At 40.6% G+C, this 24,687-nt stretch overlaps 1 protein-coding gene across 6 annotated transcripts in view; it reads left to right on the top strand.

Moving 5' to 3' along the window:
- RC3H1 (ring finger and CCCH-type domains 1) overlaps nt 1-24,687 on the top strand; it is a 65,879-nt gene that overhangs the window by 16,255 nt on the left and 24,937 nt on the right. For all 6 annotated transcript variants that reach the window (XM_082229034.1, XM_082229033.1, XM_082229032.1 and 3 more), the window contains exons 2-7: nt 7,931-8,292; nt 10,724-10,844; nt 12,641-12,880; nt 16,427-16,602; nt 22,312-22,512; nt 23,083-23,215. In XM_082229034.1, coding sequence (XP_082085160.1) covers nt 8,062-8,292; nt 10,724-10,844; nt 12,641-12,880; nt 16,427-16,602; nt 22,312-22,512; nt 23,083-23,215 — 1,102 coding nt within the window. In that variant the 5' untranslated portion in view covers nt 7,931-8,061. The remainder of the gene's footprint in view (nt 1-7,930; nt 8,293-10,723; nt 10,845-12,640; nt 12,881-16,426; nt 16,603-22,311; nt 22,513-23,082; nt 23,216-24,687) is intronic.

The raw sequence follows: 24,687 nt of genomic DNA, 5'->3' as shown, positions 1-24,687 counted from the left end.
CTCCTCTCTAATCTCAGGACTTCCCAGATTACCATGTTGTATTGCTTTAGGACCTAACATTCAGGTAATTCAGTGTTGTGAAACCCATACCACACCAACATAGTTTGCTCCTTTACTCAAGTAACTAAATTGATAGAGAAGGACTGTAACCACAGTAGAAAAGGTCTGGCTTTGTGGACAAGAAGAAACAATTATGAAGAAGGTTCAAAATATGAATAGCCAAGCAGTAGGTGGCTGAACCTGAAAAAGATAGAGTACCTGTGAATATCGGAACCCCCGTTAGGGACTGCTGGTTTTTGTTTGTTTGTTTGTTTGTTTGTTTATCTGCAACTTGAGGGACCCAATTCTGTTTATGTTTGCTGGCCAGGATATCTTTTCCTTCATGTTTATTAGTGGAAATGTTTAGTAGTTTCATGTTTAGTAGTTGAAACCATTGTGTATGTGTCAGGGCACTACAAAATAGGGCTTGGGAACAAAGAACTATCTCTCACCGTGTGGGTGATCTGGGAGTGCAGAGTGCACAGTTCCTGCCCTCTGATTTTGCCTGCGAAGCTTGAGCAGAAGGGTGGAAAGAGGTGTACTGGCCAGGAAGGAAAATTGCTAGCAGTTCCTAAGAACAGAACGTAGCAAATGCAACAAGGGCAAATGCTGTACAGTGGTACCTCGGGTTAAGTACTTAATTCATTCTGGAGGTCCGTACTTAACCTGAAACTGTTCTTAACCTGAAGCACCACTTTAGCTAATGGGGCCTCCTGCTGCTGCTGCGCCGCCAGAGCACAATTTCTGTTCTCATCCTGAAGCAAAGTTCTTAACCTGAAGCACTATTTCTGGGTTAGCGGAGTCTGTAACCTGAAGCGTCTGTAACCCGAGGTACCACTGTACAGACAGAACTGGTACATGACTTAGCCCTGTTGTGCTATTACTGTTGCAGTGGTAGCTTGTATCTAAAATAACATAATTTCTGAAACTCTTGAGGAGTAACATGGGACACACTTACTGGGGATAGCCCTGGTGCAAGCTCTACTGAAAAAGGGTCATCTATTCCACCTTAGTTCACTTTAGTTCACTTTATCTGTTAGCTGAAGCCTGTCAAGCACTGAGTTATGTGAAGAGATGTGGAGCAAAGCTGCTGGAAGGCAAGGTGCTAACCCTAATGAATTATGGGTTCCACCTAACCCGGCTCCATCTTTTTCTTCCAACTCCAGAATTCTATGATTCCATGATTCTTGTAATTTTCTTTTTAAAGCAGAAGATTTTATGATTCTAAGATCGCTGTTCTTAGGCTAATGTGGCTGTGTCTTTCAAGGCATGGATTTCTGACAACACTGTGTCACCGAGACAGGTGTTGCTATAATTGTGGGATGTGTGTGTATATATAAAGAATGAGGAAGTAATAAACTTAAAACTTGCAGTTAACACCGTAGACTAGCTCTGACAACTTTTGTTCTTAATATTAGCTCAAGTGCGTGTCTATGATAATCAAGGAGCTTCAGAAGCAAAAGTAAGGTCCAATTTTTCAATGCTCAAACTTCTCTACCACGATCATGTGGCATATTTTACTTGATCAGAAGAGAGTCTTTGTTTCGCTGTATAGCTGTGGAAATTCTGTGTAACAGAAACTCGGAACGTTTCATGTATGTTGCAACTGAGTCATTCTTCTTGTAAAGGTGTAGTTGTGATTTTAACTTTGAGTGCTGTTTGAATTGTGAATGCTTTGCAGGGCTGTTTTGAAGTGCAGTGGACAAATTTTTATTTGTCTGTTATTATAAAACAGAGCGGGTTATGATATATTTTGAAATAAATGTTAGTTGAACAAAAAATTGCAGACCTGCAGTAAATTGGCTTGTGGTTCTTTTTGTGAAAGTGTTAACTACATTTGTTAATGAGGAAATGCCAGTGGTGTATTGTGCTTTAAAAGAATAAAGCCTTTATGGTAACCTATGTGTACCAGAAAAAAGTATAATTCTGCAACCTGTATAATTTTTTATAATCTACTGCATTTATATGGCTGTTTTTGCATGATTTTTAAACTTCTGGAGTGCCTCAGTGGGGGTTGGGGCACTGTGCTTTAGTGGTTCTGCTCCTATTCCAAGGCCATTTCCAGAAAGCAGTTAGGGAAGACTGCTTTTCAGGCCCATGGGAGTTGTTCTGTGGTGTCCTGCATGGTTCCATCTTCTTCTGCCATTCTGTTTCATATCTCTTTGAGGCCTCTGAGCTGTCATCTAATTTGGAGTAAAGTGCTAGCAATATGCAGACAACACCCAGCTCTGTTTCTCTGTTCCATCTGAATCAGAAGAGATGGTTGAGGTGTTAGATCAGTGCTTGGAGGTGGTGATGGGACTGAATTTGAGCTGTGTTAGAAATTCAGATATACAGTTATGGAAAAAAGAAAGTGCACCCTCTTTTAATTCTGTGGTTTTATGTATGAGGACATAATACAATCATCTGCCCCTTAGCAGGTCTTAAAATTAGGTAAATGCAACCTCAGATGAACAATGCATGACATATTACACTGTGTCATGATTCATTTAACAGAAATAAAGCCAAAATGGAGAAGGTATATGTGAAAAACTATGTACACCTTATGATTCAGCAGCTTGTAGAACCACCTTTAGCAGCAGTAACTTTATATGAGCATTGCACGGTCTGACCTTGGGGTGAATCTGCTGGGACGTCCACTCCTGGGAAGATTGGCACCTGTCTTGGATGTTTTCCACTTTTGAACAATCTTTCTCACTGTAAGATGACTGACTTAAAATTGGTTGGAGATGGCCTTATAACTCTTCCCAATTACATGGGCAGCAACAATTGCTTCTCTAAGAGCATTGCTGATGTCTTTCCTCCTTGGCATTGTGTTAAAACATACCTGAATGCTTTAGACCAGCAAACTGCCAAAATTTCAACTTTTATAGAGGAGGTTACACTTGCTGGTGATCAATTAAGTAAGGACATTTGATTAGCAGCACCTGTTTGCTACTTAGCCCCTTAATTTCTATGGAAACAGTAAGGGTGTACTTAGTTTTTCACACATGGCTTTTCCATTTTGGCTGTAAATCATGACACAGTGTAATATGTCATGCGATGTTGTTCATCTGAGGTTGTATTTACCTAATTTTAAGACTTGCTAATGAACAGATAATTGTTATTATGTCCTCATATGTAAAACCACAGAATTCAAAGAGGGTGCACTTTTACCCATGATTGTATAAGCTAGGGGCCAAATGGCTCCGTAAACCAAGGTTATGGCTGCCAAAACAGAATGTCTGTTTGCCATTTGGGGGCAAAATGGCTCTGAAGTCTTATTTTTCAATTGATGAACTGACTGCGATTGATTTTCAGTTAAACACCTGGCTACTTCAGATAGCAACCTTGAACTAGGTTAAGAACTTTGAGAACTTAAAGCAGAAAAGTCATTTTATCCAGGGACAACCCGCCTATTCCAGCCTATAACATCATTCACTGCACAGAAAAAGCATTTTGGTTCCTAAAATTCATTCTGATTGTGCAGATAAAATATAATGGATATAATTCTTCAGGGTGTTGTATTATTGTGTGAAAACCGTCAAGATTCAATGATTCCCAGGCATGCAGCGCCAGGTGGTGGCGATGTCAGGCTCTATCCTGGTGCCCGGGCATTTTCACTTGGTTGCAAGTGGCCGATAGTCTGTTGCAAAATGCACCTGGCGCCTGGCTTAATTTCAAACACTGGGTGTGAGCCAATAAACTGAAGCTGACTTGGCCACTGTACCCTGGTGACTTGGGGCTGCCCTTGAAGACAACTTAGAAACTTTAACTAGTCCAACATGCAGTGGCCAAATTATTGACTATATTCCATATAGATATCACATGACCACTGTTTTAAAAAGCTGCACAAGTTGCTGGTTTCTTTTGTGGCCGAATTCAAGCCCTATATGACTCAAGCCCCAAATACCTGAAAGACTGCCTCCTTCCCTACAGAATCAGTTAAGATCAACAGTGGGGCCCTCTTGGTTGTTCCATTGCTCACAGAGGCTCGGGGTAGTAGTGTGTTGGGAGAGGGCGTTCTCACTGACAGCCCCTAGGTTGTGGAACTCGCTCCCCACAGAGGTGTATTGGGGCATATTCATTATTTAGCTTTTGTTGAATGCACCTCTTTACTCTGGCTTTTGACACCTGAGTTGTATCTTTTTAAGACCCACCTAAAATTGTAATTTTTTAAAAGCTGCTTTTAACATTGTGTTTTAATTGTTGTAACCCACCCTGGGACCTGCTGGTGAAGGATGGGTAATTAATAATGATTATTATTTTTATTCCTGCTCTGCTAATCATGTAGGCAGTGACAACTTGCATCCTGACCGCTGAAGTTCCATGCAAGTTTCAGAGATTTACCAAACTTTGTCTCATATCAGCAGCAAGAGTGGTAATTGTGTCTTCTTATAGAAGGTAGATGGTGAATCAGGATGCTGAAAACAATGACCAATGCATTCCCTGTATTGTACACATAATTAATGAATATGCACACATGACAGATGCATTTGTTTTGATCTGTCTAGTTTAAACTGAGCCCTGGGATCTAGTTGGAGGATTATTTACTTGAGGTGTCCTTAAGGCTGTGCACTTGCAGATATTGGCTGGTGGAAATATAAGAGCCTGTCGTCACAAATCAAAAGAACTGTATGATTTTTGTGCGCAAAAATAGGTGGCTTTAAAAAAACACAACAAAAACTGCTCCTCTCGCTAAATGATTCATTGCATAGTTCAACTTTGCCAGGAAGCTTATGAAAGTGTCTTGAGAAACACACACATTACCTCTTGATTTTATGGTTACTTCCTGTGAAGCACAAGAAAGTAGCAGCCTTCTGGGCCATGAACTTTCTGAGCATGGAACATGTAGCTTACTGTCTCCACACTACGGTATTTCCCCAAAGCATTTCAAGGTACTGGTATAGTATAGCAGCTAAGAGTATGGACTATAAGTCAGGTAGTCCCTGACTTCAGGATCACTCACATTGACTACATACTCATTTAGTTGACCATATACAAGTCTCTATTTTCCTCCTGTCGTGTGTATAATAAAACTGACTAAGTTTATGGGATTGTATCTATAGTTGCATTTGCAACTATACATTGCAAATGTATAGTTGCAAACAAGGGGTGGCCAATATGGTTTCCTGCAGGTGTTGCCAGCCCCAGACAACATGATCAATGGCAACAACTAGAGGGCACCATGTTGGCGACCCCTCTGCTAAATCATAGTTTAGTGCAGTGAGCACAAGCCGCAGTGAGCCACAGACACTTCTCCCCTTTCCCCTCCCATGTTGCCTGGAGGAGTTCAGAAACTTGATTTCTGTTTCCCTTAAACTTAGCTGGTATTTTTGTCAGAACTGGGGATTGTGATTTACTGTTAACCATGGTCAGTTTCGAAATAAGCCAACTTTAAACCATAGGTTTAAAGCAGTTTTGTTTAAACAGATTTAACTTAAGCATGATGTACGAATGTAGCTACTGTGTCTCAAATGATTATATATCTATATTTAGTTATCTATCTATCTATCTATCTATCTATTCTGTCTGCTTTCTCTGAAAGCAGTGTGTGAAAAGTACCGTATTTTTCGCTCTATAAGACGCACCAGACCACAAGACGCACCTAGTTTTTGGAGGAGGAAAACAAGAAAAAATATATTCTGAATCTCATAAGCCAGAACAGCAAGAGGGATCGCTACGCAGTGAAAGCAGCAATCCCTCTTGCTGTTCTGGCTTCTGGGATAGATGCGCAGCCTGCATTCACTTCATAAGACGCACACACATTTCCCCTTACTTTTTGGGAGGGAAAAAGTGAGTCTTATAGAGCAAAAAATACGGTAGTCTGTGATTCTTTTCTTTTATGAGGTGCACAAATACATCATGAGAAAATAGTTACTTTATTGCGAGACCTTAATACTGTTCATTCCAACTAGTTTATCAAGGTCCAGTTGCTGTTAGTTTTTGAAAACAAGGATAATCACATCTGAAGATATGAATGCCTCTGTGGGCAGCCATGTTAAAAGGTGCATAGTCTTCAGGGGGGTCTCTCTAAGAGAGTATACATTTTTGAACATTTAGTAATTGTATAGTAAGTAAATGAAAAAATGCTGTTGTACAAAATGTATTTGCTGCGTAACATTAACTAATAATTAGCGCTGCGTGAACACTTAAGTTGCTCTGTAAGCACAGCCAAAGCTTGGATTTGGGGACTGAGTAAAAATGCCATATCTTGAGAAATGCCATATTTTGAGTATCACAGCCATTGCCATCATCCTCCCACCTTCACCATCATCACAGCCAAGCTGCCTGAGAACTTGGTGGTGGTACCAGGTTCCTCGGCAGCTTGGCTGTTAAAGGTGTGTGAGCAACATTTGGTGAAATGAACAAAGCCTGGGATGGGCTTAGAAGCAGTCAGAGGTTGGTGATTCTTTGCACCTCTCTGACCAGAAGGAACAAAATATATAAAATGGTGCAAAACAAACAAATATATGCAGTGTTGTATAACTTAACAGAATCTAGTGCTACCTCAGCACATAGTTTCAAATTATTGATACTGGTGGTGGACTCATTCCTTGGAAGTTTTTAAACAGAGGTTGGATGACCGTCTGTAATGGATGCTGTAGCTGAGATTCCTGCATTAAAGGGAGTTGGAATAGATGGCCCTTAGGCCCCTTCCAACTCTAGGATTCTGTGTTTGGTCTTGCAGATAATCGAAAGGTGTTCCTACTTGTTTGGGGGGGGGTATTTATATTAGTTGTGCATTCACATGGTTATCTGTGTTGAGTAAAAATTCTTTCCAGACAACCAGAACAGGAAAGCTTTGTAAAATGTTTGGCATTTTAAGCCAGATGTACCTGAAGGGATAGGCTTTGGAAAAATATTTGTGATCTAGTAACATTGTGGGTTGGCCGGTGTTTCCTGCTCTACTCAGGCAGTTGATACACCACCATGTTGGTATGTGTTCTGTAGTCCTGTGAGAAAATATCCTAGATGCTTTTGCATAGCCAGATGAAATTGCAAAATCATGGAAGGTGGGAAATGCTGACCCTGGCCTACACCATGTCATTCTAGTTGTAATCCTGCCAATCCTGCCCATATTGCCCAATTTAATCCAGGTGGACAGAGTTTATCCCATAATAGGTCATGGCTATGGAAATAAGAATAAACACATCTACTTGGCACAGTATGCCTGTGCCTAACGCATGTCACGTGCTGCAGTGATGGCACAGGGCTGTGTGCTCTGGTAACTGGTAGACGGACATGGAATAACAAGTTTTGGGAAAAGGCATGCTTTCCTTCTTGCAATAGGACCCTTTCCAGCACAGAAATAACAAATAAGAAGGGGACAAAACAGAAGAATAAGGATCCTTAAATTGAGGCTGTATTAAAATGTTTTTTGTGGCCAAGTGAAAAGTTTAGCATACTTTCATCAGTGTGCATGCTGCTCAAAGGTTCCATGGCACTTCACCACACCTCCTTTGGCTGTGCTGCAGACAAAACATACTGGAGTCTGGTTTGTCATGTCACCTCAACCACGTTCATTTTCAGCTTAGCACTTATGGTTTGCTTGGGAAACAAACCACAAGCTTAGGTTCAGATAATATGACAAGGCGGACTCTAGCTTGTTTTGTCAATGGTGCAGTACTCTGGGAGGTTTTAGCAGCATCTATTAGCACATTAAACCATAGCTTGTTTTTAAACTGTAGTTTAAATGTGACATGTGAATTGGGCCACTGATTCCAAGGCTGGGGAAAAATTTTTTTCTGAAAGTTTCACCAGTACTGGGAATAAAATGGAACATGCTACTCCCAAGAAGTCTGTGAAAACCATTGGATGCCTTAATTAAATAGATTAATCCCCTGACTTATAGTACAACATCTATAGACACTAACTTCTTTTTTCTTTCTTTCTTTTGCTTACATTTCAGGTCATATTTCACACTATGTGCTGACTGTCTGTACTTACAGAAAATATTTAAAAACATTTTTTTTCAAAAAAAAGTTGATTCCAGTGGAATCTGTGCTTTAGATTTTGTCTTGTGAAGTAACGCCTGAAGAAATGCCTGTACAAGCTCCACAATGGACGGATTTTCTTTCCTGCCCTATTTGCACACAAACATTCGACGAAACAATCCGGAAGCCTATCAGCCTGGGCTGTGGCCACACAGTATGCAAGATGTGCCTGAACAAGCTCCACCGGAAGGCATGCCCCTTCGACCAGACCACTATCAACACAGACATCGAGCACCTTCCTGTGAACTCAGCCTTGCTGCAGCTTGTGGGGGCTCAGGTAAGGGTATCTTAGCCTGTTTCCCCCCCATCAGGTTTGTTTACTGTGGAAGGAGCAAATGTATCTGTATATATAATGAAAATGTCATAATGTTGTTGCGCTGCAACTCACTTGGCCACAGACAAGTGGCACTGCTGACTGCAGTGTGAAGATAGGGGTTGGATGCCCAGTTGAGTTGCAGAGGGACAGCCAGAACAAGTTGCCACAGAAACCCAACAGCTGTCCTTCTCCTTTGCCTGCAATCTCCAGGCCAGCTGGTGCTGCTATTGGCCACCTTCCTCCTCCTTGGACAGCTTGGCAATCTGCTTCTTCTACCTCCACCAATTAAGATGAAGAGTCATCCCAGTAGTAGGGCTAGGCAATATCTGGTTTTCAACACTGCAGTATATCACCAGCTAAACATTGTGATTTAGTGATATATCACAGTGTCTGAAACATGGAACTATGCAGGGTGCAGGGGGAGGGGGTGAAGATCAGGCAAAGGAACAGTCATGGAGCTTAATAGGTATGTGCTATCTGCACTATGGATTCCCCTTCTCAGAGGCAAGCAAACCCTCAAGTTTGGAGGGTGGACTCCTTCCACTTTTCCCTAGACAGAGAGAGGGGGAAGGACAAAGCAGCCCAACCATGATTCCTGCACCAGGTAGAGACACCACAATTATGGGGAGAGGGGTGTCCAGGCTGGGAGTCGGACAGTTCTGCCATTGGAAGGGAAAGGGAGGGAAGCCAGCCAGCCAGCTGCCAGAAGACTTGCAATTATACTGCCCCCTGGAGTTTGAAGGCTGTGTTTTGCAATACATTGCCAACTCAATTGTTTTGAAATGGTTCTTATGATGTGGTCTATAAACTGGTGTTGGACGATGTATCAATACATTGCCCACCCAACCCATCAGAAGGAGATGTGTAGGAAGAGTTGGCCCAGATGAAGCGCTGTCCAGGACTTCTGGTTTTCCGTGGTGTTCCTTCTACTGAGCCAACTCTTCATCCTGCTTGGCTGCAGTGGTGGCGTGAGGTAGAAAGAGGAAGGTCTTAAGGGGTTAGTGGTTGGGGCTAGGAGGTTTGGTGAGTTGTGAAGGGTTTGCTGTGGTCTGGGGGTGCAAAGGTTGGCAGGGGTAGGAAGGATCGATAAGTGAAGCCCCCACCATTAAAAAAACCCATGTGCAAATAATAGACAATAGAAATCAACAAGTATTTCAGATCATGGACTTTTAAATGTTATATTGTTCTCAAGAAGGCAGATAGAGCAAGTAACCACAAAGGTGCAAATCTTAACTTTGCAAAGTTGTTGTTTTGTTTACAACATAAAAATGATGTAGGCTGCGCTATTTCCCTAAAAACTTGGGTCTATGGTGCAAGTAAGTTGCCTAATTGCAACTTGAGGTAAAGTTATGTACCCACTTAAATTCCCAGTGTTTCAAGAGAGAAGGTCGCTTCAGGCCCCTCTCCTGCCATTAATGCCCCAGTTCTGCCACACACCCACCCTTCTGCACCTGTTATGCAGCCTGCCTTCAATCCTGCTTGCTGCAGGAGACGGCTGGTGTTGGACAGCAAAATGTGCTGGGGGGCGGTGGCAATTCGTTAGAGAAGCCATGATCGCTTTCCCTTCTATTGTATTGATGGATTTGTTATTATTTTTACCATTCTCCAGGTTGCAAACTTGGAACCTTATGTAAATATGATGTGTGAACCAGCTCTTAGTAACAGCCATGTTTATGTTTGTAGTAGCTTGTCAAAAATACTAAACAGGGTTGCTTCAGACATCATTACTTTTCTTTTGTCCGATATCAAATCCTGTAATAATTGCTGGAGTTCTGAAGATTTGAGTATGGATAGGATAGATGGGAAGTTCCCACTTTCCCTTGTCATTAAGTTACAGTTTATTGAAAACACAGGAGTCTGGCTACATTTTGGCTACATCTTTAACCAAAGTAATAAGCTATTGATCAGCGGAGGCAAAGTAGTAGGCTACAGTTACTACCACTTTTGAGATTGAATATTTTTTTCATACTGAAGGGGATGCTAACATAATTTTAAAAAACTCCTCCTGATTTCAACGCCTGCTGCATTGAATCTATTTTTATAGGAAGGTGATACAGAAAGATTGGAAATGAATAAAAAAGGAAAATATTTTCAGATGTGCTAAGAAAAATAAATTGTCTTCTTGTCGTAGAAGAAAATTTGATGAATAGTTGCAAGGCAACTATTGTACTGAATGGTACAAATGTGATGAATTTGATAGGCTCACTGTAAAAGTATGTGACAGGAATTTTTGTTTTGAATTTCTTTCAATCCGTTTTTGTATTAAAGTCATATGTGTTATTTAAAGTTAAAAGAGTTTTAGAGATGCACTGCATTTTCCTCAGTTGATGGGGTAGATGACTGGAACTGCTAGTCTCTTCACTTTTGTACTTTGATTGTTATCTATACACAGGTGCCAGAACAGCAGCCAATAACTCTACGTAGTGGCGCTGAAGATACCAAGCATTATGAGGAAGCCAAGAAATGTGTGGAAGAACTAGCCTTGTACCTTAAACCACTCAGCAGTGCAAGAGGTGAATAAGTGCTCTTTCATACATTATAAGAAAACTAAAACAGTTAAGCAGCATCTATTGGTTTTTAAAAAATACCCCCAACACTATTACATTGACTACAATGGATGAAAACCTGCAGCTGAAAACACAAATCACTTTGAGTGCCAAAGAAGTAATGTTAGAAAAGAAAAAATGCAAATAGAATTGAAACATTACCACACACAATATTTTAATAGCCAGCCTGTCCTGCACAATACCTTTCTGGCACATCAGTAGCCCAAAAGAAACCAACTTGCTTTCATTTTAGGCAAGTTAACTCTGATTGCCCAAAAGAGCCCTGTTGCAGGTGACCAGCTGAGTGGCTATTTGCTAGTGCTAAATTCACTTTTGCCCCCCGCCCGCCTTCAGAAGAGGTCCTCATAACGGTGTTACTGTGGACCCTTTGTTAAAATGCAAATTTTAATCAGTTAATTCATCAGCTAAGAGGGTCAGATGGGGCTCCTCAGCATGCGAAAGTAGCCCATCTAGGAGAATGAAAACTGATCTTAAACCTCCACTGCCTTGAGGGATATCGTTGGGCGAAGAAAGGGCTAAGGAGTAGACGCTACACAAATCCAGAGTGAAGTCCCTAAAGCAGTTGGATGGCGTCTTGTATGCCTCCTTCTGATGACAACTGCAGCCAAGCTGCTTCCAAAAGTATTGTTTTCTTTTCCTTTGGACCACATCAGCAAGGCTGAGAGAGAAGGGTCATCTGGGCAGCCCAGGATCTCCAGGCTTGCACCCCAGGGAGGTCAGTTTGGTGCTGCTGATGCAGTGGTTTGACACCCCCCCCCCCGTAGGTGTACTCGAGACAGACAGGTGCCAGCAACGATCAGCTAAGGCTTTATGAATTTGCATATTTGTAGAACAGTAAAATGGGGAAGACATTTCAGTGACCTGCAGAAATGTTTGACACTTAAATAATAAATAAATTCTGCTGCCCCATCTGGTAGTTTCCTCCACTTGGTTTGACTTTCTTGCCGTTTCAATGCTATTTTGGGGGGGGGTGTCATGTGATTTCTTATAAGGAAAACCCCACACTTTTTCCAAGTGATAAACTACTGTGTTCACAGAGTTTCCTCAACCCTCTTGCATATTCCCTGCACTCAGTCTTGTCTTTGTTAGTTGCACTGTGGAAAACCGGGGTGGGGTTGGTGAGACAAAGAAATGTGGGCGAGTTCTTCATGATGGGAACAGTGCAGCTACTTTGAAGGGCAATGAAATAATTTGGAGTGTGAATACACGAATTAAGTTCTTAACCCAAGGTACCACTGTAGTGGGAACATAAATTGATATGGAAATTCATTATTTGGAAATGAATGGTGAAGAAGCAAAAACAGAAAGGGAAGAGACTTCTTCATGAAGGCTTAAATTGGTTCATTTTGAAGACAAGGAATTAATTTTGGGAAGAAAAAAGAAAACATGAAACATGTAAGAATATATTTAAAATGGAGGATTTTAGAAACAAATCTGCTGCCTGATTATCTATTAAAAACTTATTTTGCAGGCCTACTTTGTACAGTTCCAGTTCGTTTGTAGTGCACACTTATCCAGAGTGACTTTTTGATGTTTTAGTTTCATGGAAGCTAGTTTACAACTGAATATTTTTTAGTTGATCACTAACTAGAAAAAAGGGATGTCTACAGAAGACATTCTATAGGCTATAACTCTCTTAAGACTGAATACCATTTAACTAACCTGCCAATGGACTATAAGCCTTGCATTGCCCCTGAAAAACTGAGAAATAACTTCCCTGCTTCTCTCTTTTTTTTTTTAAGGTGTGGGACTGAACAGCACCACTCAGAGTGTACTCAGTCGCCCCATGCAAAGGAAACTTGTGACATTAGTCCACTGCCAATTAGTGGAGGAAGAAGGGCGGATCAGGGCTATGCGTGCAGCACGATCTCTGGGTGAAAGAACTGTCACAGAGCTCATTCTTCAGCACCAGAACCCCCAGCAACTTTCTTCCAACCTCTGGGCTGCAGTGAGGGCCAGAGGCTGCCAGTTCCTTGGACCAGGTATATATCACTCAAGCCATGGCATTTGGTACAGTAACAAAAATTTAGGGAATTAGTGAATTTGGTTACTTACAAATTTCAGTGACTAAAATACTACTTAGCTGAACTGATCAATAAGGAAAAGTCCATTGATTTCTATGGGTCTACTGTGAGTATGATTCTGATTAATATTTGATATCGCCCTAAATATCTATTCCCTATAGTGCTGACAGGTTGAACTTCACAGATAATGGATTCAGAGAAGTGGGATGCATGAAATGGAAACCCTGGATTATTTAAACCCTGTGTTATTTAAAATATTTATATATTGACTTTCGCCAGGTTCAAGATATCTTATAGTCTCAATATTAAAACATCACTGAGCAGCAATAATAAAAACATCTGCAACTACCCTGCCAATTTTTAGATAACTGGTAGACTTCAATATGTGACTGGGCTTTATGCTATTGCTTAAAGGCCAGCTGAGTGCACCATCACGCTTTTCATAGAAGGTCATTCCAAAGCTCAGGGAAGACTACTGAAAACACCCTGTTCTTTATTGCAAATGACAAAATCTTCCTTGCTGAGGGGGCAGAGGAGGACTTCTGATAATCTCAACATATGAATTTATTCAAAATAAAAAAATTCCTTCCAGTAGCACCTTAAAGGCCAACTAAGTTAGTTCTTGGTATAAGCTTTCGTGTGCATGCACACTTCTTCAGATACTGAAGTGTGCATGCACACGAAGAAGTGTGCATGCACACTACTGAAGAAGTGTGCATGCACACGAAAGCTCATACCAAGAACTAACTTAGTTGGTCTTTAAGGTGCTACTGGAAGGAATTTTTTTATTTTGACTATGGCAGACCAACACGGCTACCTACCTGTAATATGAATTTATTGTTTTTGTTATATCCTGTTTTTCATCCTGTAAGCCAAGACAGCACACATGGGTTGCCAGGTAGACTTTCTCAGGCATTGGCCAAACCCAGACCTGTTCAGCTTCGGTAGGATGGCTGTTTGTCATGTGCACTGGGATACACACATAGTTGTCTGCTTTTTCTTAGCTGCTAGAGTACCCACTCGCATGAAAAATATATATTTTAAGTGAATAGTGCTGACATGGCTCAGTTGGTAGAGCATGAGACCCTTTATCTTAGGGTCATAGAATCAAGCCCCACGTTGGGCAAAAGATTCCTGCATTGGAGGGGGCTGGACTAGATGGCCCTTGTGGCCCCTTCCAATTCTACAGTTCCGTTAATCTTTGTTACTAGATTAGGACCATACAGGGTGGATAAAAATCAATGATTTTTTTGATTTAAATCAGATTTAAAAAAAAAAAGCTTTTGGAGGAAAAATCTTTCTAAAGATAGTTTTCTATTTAAGTTACATTATAGTCCAAAGGCTATTCATCAGGAAATAAGGGTTTGTTTTTGATTATGTAGCATGGGGCTTTATAGGCAATGTGTAAATTTTTTGGTAAATGAATTCCATTAATCCATTCACAATGTCATGCACTTCCAGAGGTTTCTGTAAGATTATTTGGGGCAGTTTTTCTAACAAGAAGATATCACAGATGCTTGTTTTTGCAGTTCTTGAAAGTGTGAATTTGTGTCTGCAGCGATAACATGCCTTTTCTTCACAGGAAAAATGTTATAAACATACAGAGTTGAGGAAAAAACCTTAATCCCATTGTTCCTTTGCAAATTTATATACACAGAATCAACCCCTTACCTCTTAAATGCTAAGTTCCAAGAGGTTCAATGAATAGATTGTTTGGAGTGGAATAGTTCTGCAGAAGTAGCCAAGTGTGAAGCAGTAAAAATGAAAGCGCAACCTTGTGAGCAGAATACTCCAAGAGTCTTAGGATCTTTGTGTAATATTTGTGCAAGTCAGTTGCATGCCTGTGCAACTCAGACTTGAGGCAAGTGCTGAAGGCACTTCAGGCTGGCAACCTGTTCCCAATCCCACTGGGTTCCAGCAACTGCACTAACACTTAACTGTACAGAATAGGAACCTGAATGTAGAAGCAAATCCAAAGGGGTGGTGTGGTGCTGGAAATAGTAACTGGGATCTGTAAGTCCTTGAAGTGCTTGCCAGTCAACTAATAAGAGTTCACTGGTTCCAGGCCCTTCTTCCCAGGGCTCACCTGACATTCTCCAAACAATAAAATCTCTACCGGGAACTTCAGTCCTGAAGCAGGAATCCCTGAAGTTCTCTGCTCCACTCCTTGATTCCCCTTTTCCAGCTTTTCACCAGCCTATTTCTCCTCGGCCTGCTCTTTCTGCAAACCTCTTCCAGCCTGGGCCTACCTCTATCTCTCTTCCCCTCTAAAAAAAAGTACAGCAGAAAAGTTGTCAAAATATAAACAGTTAACTTATTAAACCTCACAATAATTTCATAATTATCTTTCTATGTATTTCTAATAGTATAACCAAATCAGTAACTTTTGATATAACTGTAAAAACTACTCTGAAAATTTATTATTCCAAAAATGAAAACTTATACCACCAGCAAGAATGAGTCTTTCTGTAAGAAAATGATTTAAATCAAGCCTTACTGATTAGTGATTTAAATCGTGATTTAAATCTATTTGATTTAAACCAAATCCACTCTGGGACCATGTGGTCTTAGGTGCCTAGCAGTCTCACCATTCTTAATCTGCACAGCACAACAGCTGAGTACAGAACTGTTAAATTGTCGAAATAATAAGACAAATTCAGTGTGAGCTTAGATGCGGAATATGAAAACAAACAGTTGATTTAGATACATTTCAACATTGTTTTCCATTCAACCTGCACAAAGTTCCTGCCACCCTTCATAATATCAGACTGTAAGTTATAATACTGTAATATCTTTTAATTTGGGTACATCAAAAAATGCATTGGGATTCTCAGTATTTTCAACAGTAGACCTGCCTGTACACTGGATTATTGACATTTCTAAAGCCATGTGATATAGACTAAAGATTTTCTTTTAAGTGAAACTGTATATTGTCGGGATTCTACTCAAGCTACTTGTTTGTATAGTGGGTGCCACATTTCACCGCTTGACCATAACACTGAAGTTTGTAGAACCTCTAATGCAGTCATTAAGTCTGATGTAAGTTATGTAAGGGACGAGGGTGGCGCTGTGGACTAAACCACAGAGCCTAGGGCTTGCCGATCAGAAGGTTGGTGGTTCGAATCCCCGCAATGGGGTGAGCTCCCATTGTTTGGTCTCAGCTCCTGCCCACCTAGCAGTTCGAAAGCATGTCAAGTGCAAGTAGATAAATAAGTTCCACTCTGGAAGGTAAACAGCGTTTCTGTGCGCTGCTCTGGTTCACCAGAAGCAGCTTAGTCATGCTGGCCACATGACCCGGAAGCTGTCTGCAGACAAACTCTGGCTCCCTTGGCCTATAGAGCGAGATGAGTGCCGCAACCCTGGAGTCGTCCACGACTGGACCTAATGATCAGAGGTACCTTTACCTTTAAGTTATGTTAGGCCTAAACAAAATAGAATAAGCAGTATATATCTGAAATTGCTCTTAATACCTGGCAATCTGCCATGCTACTCTTTATTTTTCAGCAATGCAAGAGGAAGCTCTCAAGTTAGTTCTTTTGGCTTTGGAAGATGGATCTGCTTTGTCTCGGAAAGTCTTGGTTCTCTTTGTGGTACAGAGGTTGGAGCCACGATTTCCTCAGGCTTCTAAAACCAGCATTGGGCATGTTGTCCAGCTTCTATACAGAGCCTCCTGTTTCAAGGTACAGAGCAAGCCGTTCTGGTTGTGGTTTCAGGGATTTTGAAGGAGATACTGAGTTGTTATTATTAGTGCAGAAAGAGTGCAGCTAGAATAACCTATATTCAGAAAAACTCTTCACATCAAGGAGCCAGTTTGAATATTACAAAGAGCTTTAGAAACAGAATCTTTAATCATGTAGTATTCAAAATGCAGCAGAATATCTCTTGGCTGATCATTCGCCTGAGACTTCAGGCCTAAATATCCACTTTTAGAAACTCAGATATATATAAGCTAGGCACCCAAAGGCCCCTTAAACCTGCGTTACCATCACCACAATGGAATGTGTATTTGCCAGGGGGTTGGACATGATGACCCTCGGGGTCCCTTCCAGTTCTATGATTCTGTTATCTCAACTACATTGCTTGATTGTAGTTTGCTCTTACAATGATGCACTTGTCCCAGTATGCAAGAACTGTGGTCTGTGAGCTCCATTTGGGAGGCCTGTGGAAAGGTTGCTGCAGTGTCATTTGTACTCAGCCATGCACTTACTTTCCTTGATGTGATGATGGAGGACTAAGATGTCCATGATTCGTGCAGAAGGACAAGACACACATCTTTTGCCATGCACGAGTCAGCTGACTCGATGGAGATGTCAGTCGCTACCTGGTGCCCAGAAATCTCCACGTGGTTATAATTGGACCCACACCAGTAGCAAAATGTGCCTGGTGCCCAGGGAATTTCAGACACTGCCAAGAAGAGGCTCTGAACCCTTTCCATGTCAGAGATAGAGAAGAGTCTGGAATTAAGCTGTTAAACTAGGTCACAGGAAAAGCAGGCATGTTCTCACCACCTTTTCCAAGACCCCTAATATGAGGAAATTTTGCTGAACTTCATTAGTCTTCTCACTTTAATTCTAAAACTTCCAATGCCATTTGCAGGAGTTGCAGTTCAGACTGATGAGCTGCAGCAAGGCTTAACTGGGCACTAGAGCTCTGAAACCAGTACTGTATGATGTTCAGATCACAATTTGAGCTGGCAATACATCGCACCAGCTCAGCTTGCCTGCAGACAGCAAAGGCACAGGCAGGCAGAGCCTGAGAAGGTTCAGGGCGAGTGCCTTCTCAAGCTCCATCTTGAGCTACTTCCTGTCCCTTTCAGGAGCTCCTCTGACTTACGTGAGCCTGAGTCCCCCAGCCGAGCAGTCTAACAAAGCCCCAATGCCCCTCTGCCTGACATGAAGCAGAGCGGTATTGGGCCTTGTTCAGGAGGGCTAGGCGATCTATCTCAGCTGCTGCTTCCTCCCTAAGGTGGTGGTGGTGGGAGAGAAGCAGCCATGATACATTCCAGACATTGTGATATATCAGTATAATTGTGGTATTTAGCTGCTGATACATCACAATGTTTAAAACCAGTTATCGCGCAGCCCTACTGAGTACTTGATTTGCTCTTTTAGAAATGTCAGCTGTTTGACTAGACAATCAAGTTTAGCTTCTAGGGTCTGCAGCACCACTGACTTGTTGGATGCCAGTGCCGATCTGATCTTATCCAGGTACACATCGGAATCCGCAGTTTCGTCAATGACATTAGTCAATTTTGCGGTCTTTTGACATTGGATACCTCCCCACACCATGTCTCTGCTGCCTCATATGATAGGTCTGAATAGCGTGCTTCAAATTCAGCTCTGGTATCTTTTTTGGCCAGTTACTTTTAGGTCCTCTCAGTCCCTGCAGCATTAGCTTTACAGGCACCCTTTACAATATTTGCCCTCTGGTTATTGAAGCCTTGTTCTTAAAGCAGCCATTAGGCTTCATGATACACTCCACTCCACTGCTGCCAAAAGGTGTTCAACTAGAGAAGCCCATGGTATCAAGCAGATTCATTTGATCGAAAGCAAAGTTAAAAGTACAGAGCTTGGTTTCTTATGGTACAGCACTCTTCATCAAAATCAGAACACTCAAATTGTCTCCTTTAGTAACTCTAATCTTATATTTCTAGTTACTTAAGCACAAAGTTGCTCTTTTTTAATTTTTTTAATTTTCAATGCATAATCATAACAAAAATTACAAACATTGAATTCAAAATAATACTATACAAACAAAAAAGAACGGAATATTAAAAAAAACAGAAAAGAAAAAAGGCAAAAAAGCAAAGGAAACAATACAACACTAAACAAAAACGGAAAAGCACACATCTACAGAAAAAAACCATATCATTACGAACATAAACACAAATTGACTTCCTTCCTTTGTTCTAAGACCTCAAAAAATTTACTCTTACTATATTGTTGTGTCTGGTTAGATTACATCCATCTTTGTACTTTTTTTTCTTTTAACACCATTCCCCCCCCCCTTTAACCCTGTAAAGCATCTTTCATTACATACCAATATACTTACTCCAGAACAATGTTTTTTCATATACTCTTTAGCACAACCCCATTCTTTTAATAATTTCTGGTCTGATTGTCCCCTTATGAATGCTGTGAGTCTTGCCAGATTTATGTATTCACAAAATTTAATTTGCCAATCTTTCACTGATGGAATTTTTCTCCCTTTCCAGTTTTTTGCTATAAGCATCCTGGCAGCTGTTGTTGCATAAAGGAATACTTTCCTTTGATTGTCGGGGATATCATTTGTAATTAAACCTAAAAGGAATGCCTCCGGTTTTTTACTGAAAGATATTTTAAACATCTTTTTGGGTTCTTCATAAATTTCGTTCCAGAATTGTTTGATAGGTCGGCATTCCCACCACATGTGAAACATTGTTCCTATTTCTTTTTTACATCTCCAACAGGTATTCGATTTTAATTTGTAAATTTTAGCCAGTTTTACCGGAGTTAAGTACCATTGGTACGCCATTTTCATAAAATTTTCTCTTATTGTATAACATGCCGTGAATTTAATATCCTATTTCCATAATTTCTCCCATTGGTCCAGCCGAATTACATATCCTATATCACATGCCCATTTGATCATAACTTCTTTTACTTCTTCATCCTTTAATTCCTATTCTAATAATAAATTATACATTTTGGATATATTCTTTTTTGAGTTTTGTAATAATACTTTTTGTAATTTTGATTCTTCTTTTTCAAATCCTATTATTTTACCCCGATTAAATATATGTGCAATTTGGTGATATTGTAACCATGTAGTACAGTATTGGGTCACCTCTTCATATGGTCTCAGTTTTAATTGGCCCTGTTCTTCCTATAGGAGCTGCTGGTATGTTGCCATTCTTCCTATAGTATTTTTCTTTTTAACTGATATAACTTCTAACGGGGAGACCCACCATGGGGTTTTCGGTTCTAACAACCTTCTATGTCTCACCCAGACCTTGTATAATGCATTTCTAATTATGTGGCTTAGAAATTCTTTATGTACTGCCACTTTGTTATAAATTAGATAGGCGTGCCAACTATATCTGTTGTTCCATCCCTCCAAGTCCAAAATGTCACTGTTATCCAATTTGATCCAATCCTTGATCCAAGTAAAGCATGCCGTATCGTAATATAGTCTCAGGTCTGGGAGTCCGAAACCTCCCCCCCCCCCTTTAATGTCAGTTAATAATTTATGTTTGATCCGTGGCTTTTTGCCTTGCCATGTAAACTTTGTTAGGTCCGTTTTCCATTTTTTAAAACAATCATCTTTACCTATTATGGGAATCATTTGAAAAAGGAACAGGAGTTTTGGTAAAATATTCATTTTAATAGCCGAAATTCTACCCCAGAGTGTTAAATTCAATCTTGTCCAAGATTCCATTTCATTTTGTTTCTTCCCAATTTTTTTAAATAATTATCTTCAAACAAATTTATATTTTTCATTGTTACTTGTATTCCTAAATATTTCACTTTTTTTACAATTTGTAATCCAAATTTTTCTACCAGTTCTTTTTTCTCTTGATCTCCCATGTTTTTTACCATTAGTTTCGTTTTTTCTTTATTCAAAGCAAAACCTGAGACCCTTCCAAAGTTTCCCATTTTTTCTAGAGCCTTTGCTATGCTTTCCTTTGGATTTTTCACCATTAAGACTAAATCATCTGCAAATGCCCTTATTTTGTATATTTTCTCTCCTAGGGATATTCCATTTATTTCTTGATCCAGTCTGATTTCTTGATTTAATATTTCCAAAACCAAAATGAATAATAATGGTGAAAGTGGGCACCCTTGTCTGGTGCCCTTCTGTATTTTAAAATGATCAGTCGTGTCATTATTTAATATTATGTTTGCTTCTTGTTGTTCATAAATTGCTTTTAGCCCTCTTGTAATTTGGTCTCCCATGTCCATCTGGTCTAATAATATTTTTAGAAATTTCCATGATACTTTGTCAAACGCCTTTTCCGCGTCCACAAAAACAAAGGCTACCTTCTTACTCGGTTTCATGTCTAAATACTCGATCATATCAATCGCTGTTCTTATATTATCACTCATTTTCTTGCCCGGCAAGAACCCTGCCTGCTCTTTATTTATACAATCCTGCAAAACTGTCTTTAATCTTGTAGCCAATATTTGTGCATAGATCTTGTAATCATTATTTAGTAATGATATTGGTCTATAATTGGTTATAAACTCTTTATTTCATCCTTGTTTTGGGATTACTACTATGTGAGCCTGTTTCCAGGTGTTGGGAATCTTCCCGTCTTCTAGAATTCTATTTAAGAGTTTCTTCATAGGTGATAATAATGGTTCCTCTAATTTTTTGTAATGTATTGCGGTAAGACCATCTGGACCTGGGGATTTTCCCAGTTTCACAAAGTTTCTCAAAGCTTCTCAGCCTGCCCCCTTCTGAACTTCCTCTACCCACCCTACATCAATCATCTGCGTCCCAAGGACAGTGTGGAAATTGTTGCCTGCAGTAGTTGGCATTACAATTTACCGCATTTTCCGTCTATAAGACGCCCCCATGTATAAGACATAGGGGGCCTATTTTGGGGGACTCCTATTTAAGAAAATGGGGGGGGGAGATGTATCCGTGTATAAGATGCCCCCAAAGTTTTGACATTATTTTTAAGGGAAAAAACCTAGTCTTATACATGGAAAAATACGGTAATATGAGCCAGAGTGTGTTGGTCAAGTCAAAGGCATAGTAAAGGTGTTTTTAATAAGAACACCTATTTCCCCTTCCACTCTTCTCTTTCTTGGCTTTCATTCTGCAATTTCATGTACTGCATTTCATGAGAAAATCCAATATCCCTTTAGTTTTGGAGGCAACTGAGCACTGCTGCCTTCTCTGAAGGGCAGAAACTGAATAGTTCTTTGTTCCAGCTGCACTGTCAAGTTTTTGCTTTAAAGAGACACAGAAAAGAGTTCTCCTTGGAGAGAATTAACACTCCTTGAACAACTGCTCACCTTTAGTTACAGTGAATCACTCATAGAATCCTAGGCTTCAAACTGCTCTGAAGAATGTTCTGTGCCTTTGGAGAGGGAGGGGAATCCCACTTCATAGAGAATCTAGGCTCTAGGCTCGTTTTAGTAATGATAATCTAATCTTTCTACATAGATATTTTGTTGCTAAATCTATTAAGAATCTGTGTATTATTTAATACCCAGTTGTCTCAGCTTTTCATCTGATCATCGGAGAGGGGACCCCTCCCCCATACAAACTGGAAGCGATAGTACTTCCTTTCATAAATCTTTATAAGCAGAGCCAGGGAACTGAACTGAGAAACTGTTCCCTTATTTGGTTAAGTTGGGTATTGTCATCTTACCTAATCCAGATGGATTTTTTTCTTCCAGGTGACTAAACGAGATGAGGATTCCTCCCTGATGCAGTTAAAGGAGGAGTTCCGAACCTATGAAGCTCTGAGACGAGAACACGATTCCCAGATTGTGCAAATTGCTATGGAGGCTGGTTTGCGCATTGCCCCAGATCAGTGGTCTTCATTGCTATATGGAGACCAGTCCCACAAATCCCACATGCAGTCAATTATTGACAAGGTACAGTCTCTTCAAATCATTCCACTTTCTTTAATTTTCTACTATGTTTTTATTGCTGATATTAGTTGTAAGTGGGGCTTCTCGGCTCTTCTTCCCATGTCCCACTTGCTAGCAAGAGTCTCCTATGGCATACCGTGCTTCTCAGGTGCTCTTAATGTGAAGGACAAGCCCAAGCCTTCCTCGTGAGCGTGAAGCAGAAAAGTAGCTGGGAGATTGTCTCAGGAATGTGCTGTGCTTTGTGGAGCTATCATGGGGTTGCCAGTTCCATTTTCACTTCTGTAAGAACTGTCCTCTTAAACAGGATTTAATATCGCTGAGCCTTGATGCATTGTATATTCATATATACAGTTAATGAACATGCAGTCTGTATTACTGGAGAGGGCCTAAGCTGTGATTGACCACTAGGAGTGGCAAGTGCATCTCTGTTGAAAAAATGGTTTCACATCAAGGCACACATCTTGAGTGCTGGTGAGACAAGAAATTTAAAAATGTATCTTTTAGGTGTGTTTCACTGAAAATGTTCTCTAGGAGTACAGAAAGCAGTTCTAATTATGTACATATATATTTAAGTTGCAGACCCCAGCCTCTTTTGCACAGAGTGTTCAGGAACTAACTATCGCTCTCCAGAGGACTGGTGACCCAGCCAATCTGAACCGGCTTCGACCCCATCTAGAACTCCTTGCAAATATTGATCCCAGCCCAGGTAACTATTTAAAAAGTGGTTTATATTCATGTTCACTGCAGCAGAAGAGGCTGTGCATATCTTTCAATCAAACTGATACGTGTCAGTGTGAGAAACACAGGTGAACAGACTGCTCTCTTGTTTCCTTATTAACAAAAAAACTGTTTCTCTTGAGATGCTCTAGTCTCCTTTATATTCTAATGGTGGACAGACTTCAGGCTTGTTTATTTTTTTATTAGAACACTAAGACCCATGAACCAAAGCTGGGTGCAAAATTGTTCATCCAGGGGTGGAGCACCTTTAGTTATAAAGTACAAATCTACCTTCTGCCCACCATGTGTCTAGACTTCTCAGAGTTGTGGCAGTCTCAGCGTTTGGGAGTTCTAAGGCATAAAAACTTCCCTGTGAGTTGAGACAGCAGGAGTGAAGACCATTTTCAACCTGAGGGCTATATTCCCTTGTGGAAAACCTTCCAGGGGCTGCATCCCAGTGATGGACAGGGTCAGGAGTGAAAGTCAGTGGATGAATAGATCACTCTTTTGTACTGCAGGCTACATTCCTTCTGTGCAAAGGTTGTGTGTTACATGTATATAGGTTTCTATACATAACACATCTCCCTTTCCTGGCAAGCAAGAGGCACCAAAGTTCAGTGACACACTCCAGCCTGGGGAAAGCACTTGAAGAGTGCACAGAATAAAGATGGTGAGGGGAACGGCATAGGGAGGGTTCCAAAAACCTGGAGGGGGGCCACATTTGACCCCAGGCTATTCCTGCTACAGGTGTGCATTCACACTACTGATCTTGCTTTGTTTATTCATAAACAATGGACATTAGTTGGGAGTACGTCACATACATATGCTGATTGGCTTGCCCACAAAAACATATGCCACAATAAAGTTGTTTGCCTTTAAGGTATTCTATGACTTCGTTGGTTTTGTGGCAACAGTGGCTACTCCATAAGGTCCCACAGACCTTAATGATCATAGGAAAAGGCCTTGTGACCTGAAAAATTCTGAATGGGTCAGGATCATAGGATTATTTTTATATGAATTCATGAGGTTAGGCTCAGAGTCTTGCTAAATCCTGCCCAGCCCTTTCTGAGGAGGACATGTCTCTGTATGTTTCTCTGCTTATCATTGTTGTAGTAGGGTTATATTGCCATATTTTAGCAAAAGGAAACACATGTTAATGAGACAGTCCTTTCACTAGAAATGTCTCTCTTGGGCTCTCTCAGACCTTGCTGCTTTTCCTTGATTACCTCTAATCTCCTGTCATATTTCCCACAATTACAATATTTTTTTCTGGGGGGTGTCTCTCTGAGGGTTCAAATGCTCTCAAGCATTCCTATTTGAATATTCCTAACTGACAGGCAGGAAATGTTTGCTGCTGCTGCTCCCTAAATCTGGCAAATGAGTGTTGAATTTCCATAGACATTTCCTTAGTCTTGCCTGTCAGATTTATTCTTGCTTCAGAACTAAAATTTTGCATGTTTT

This window comes from Podarcis vaucheri (assembly GCF_965113315.1).
Source record: "Podarcis vaucheri genome assembly, chromosome: 6".
Classification (NCBI taxonomy): Eukaryota; Metazoa; Chordata; class Lepidosauria; order Squamata; family Lacertidae; genus Podarcis; species Podarcis vaucheri.
Note: the sequence above shows the minus strand (reverse complement) of the source record. Positions and strands in the feature narration are given on the sequence as shown.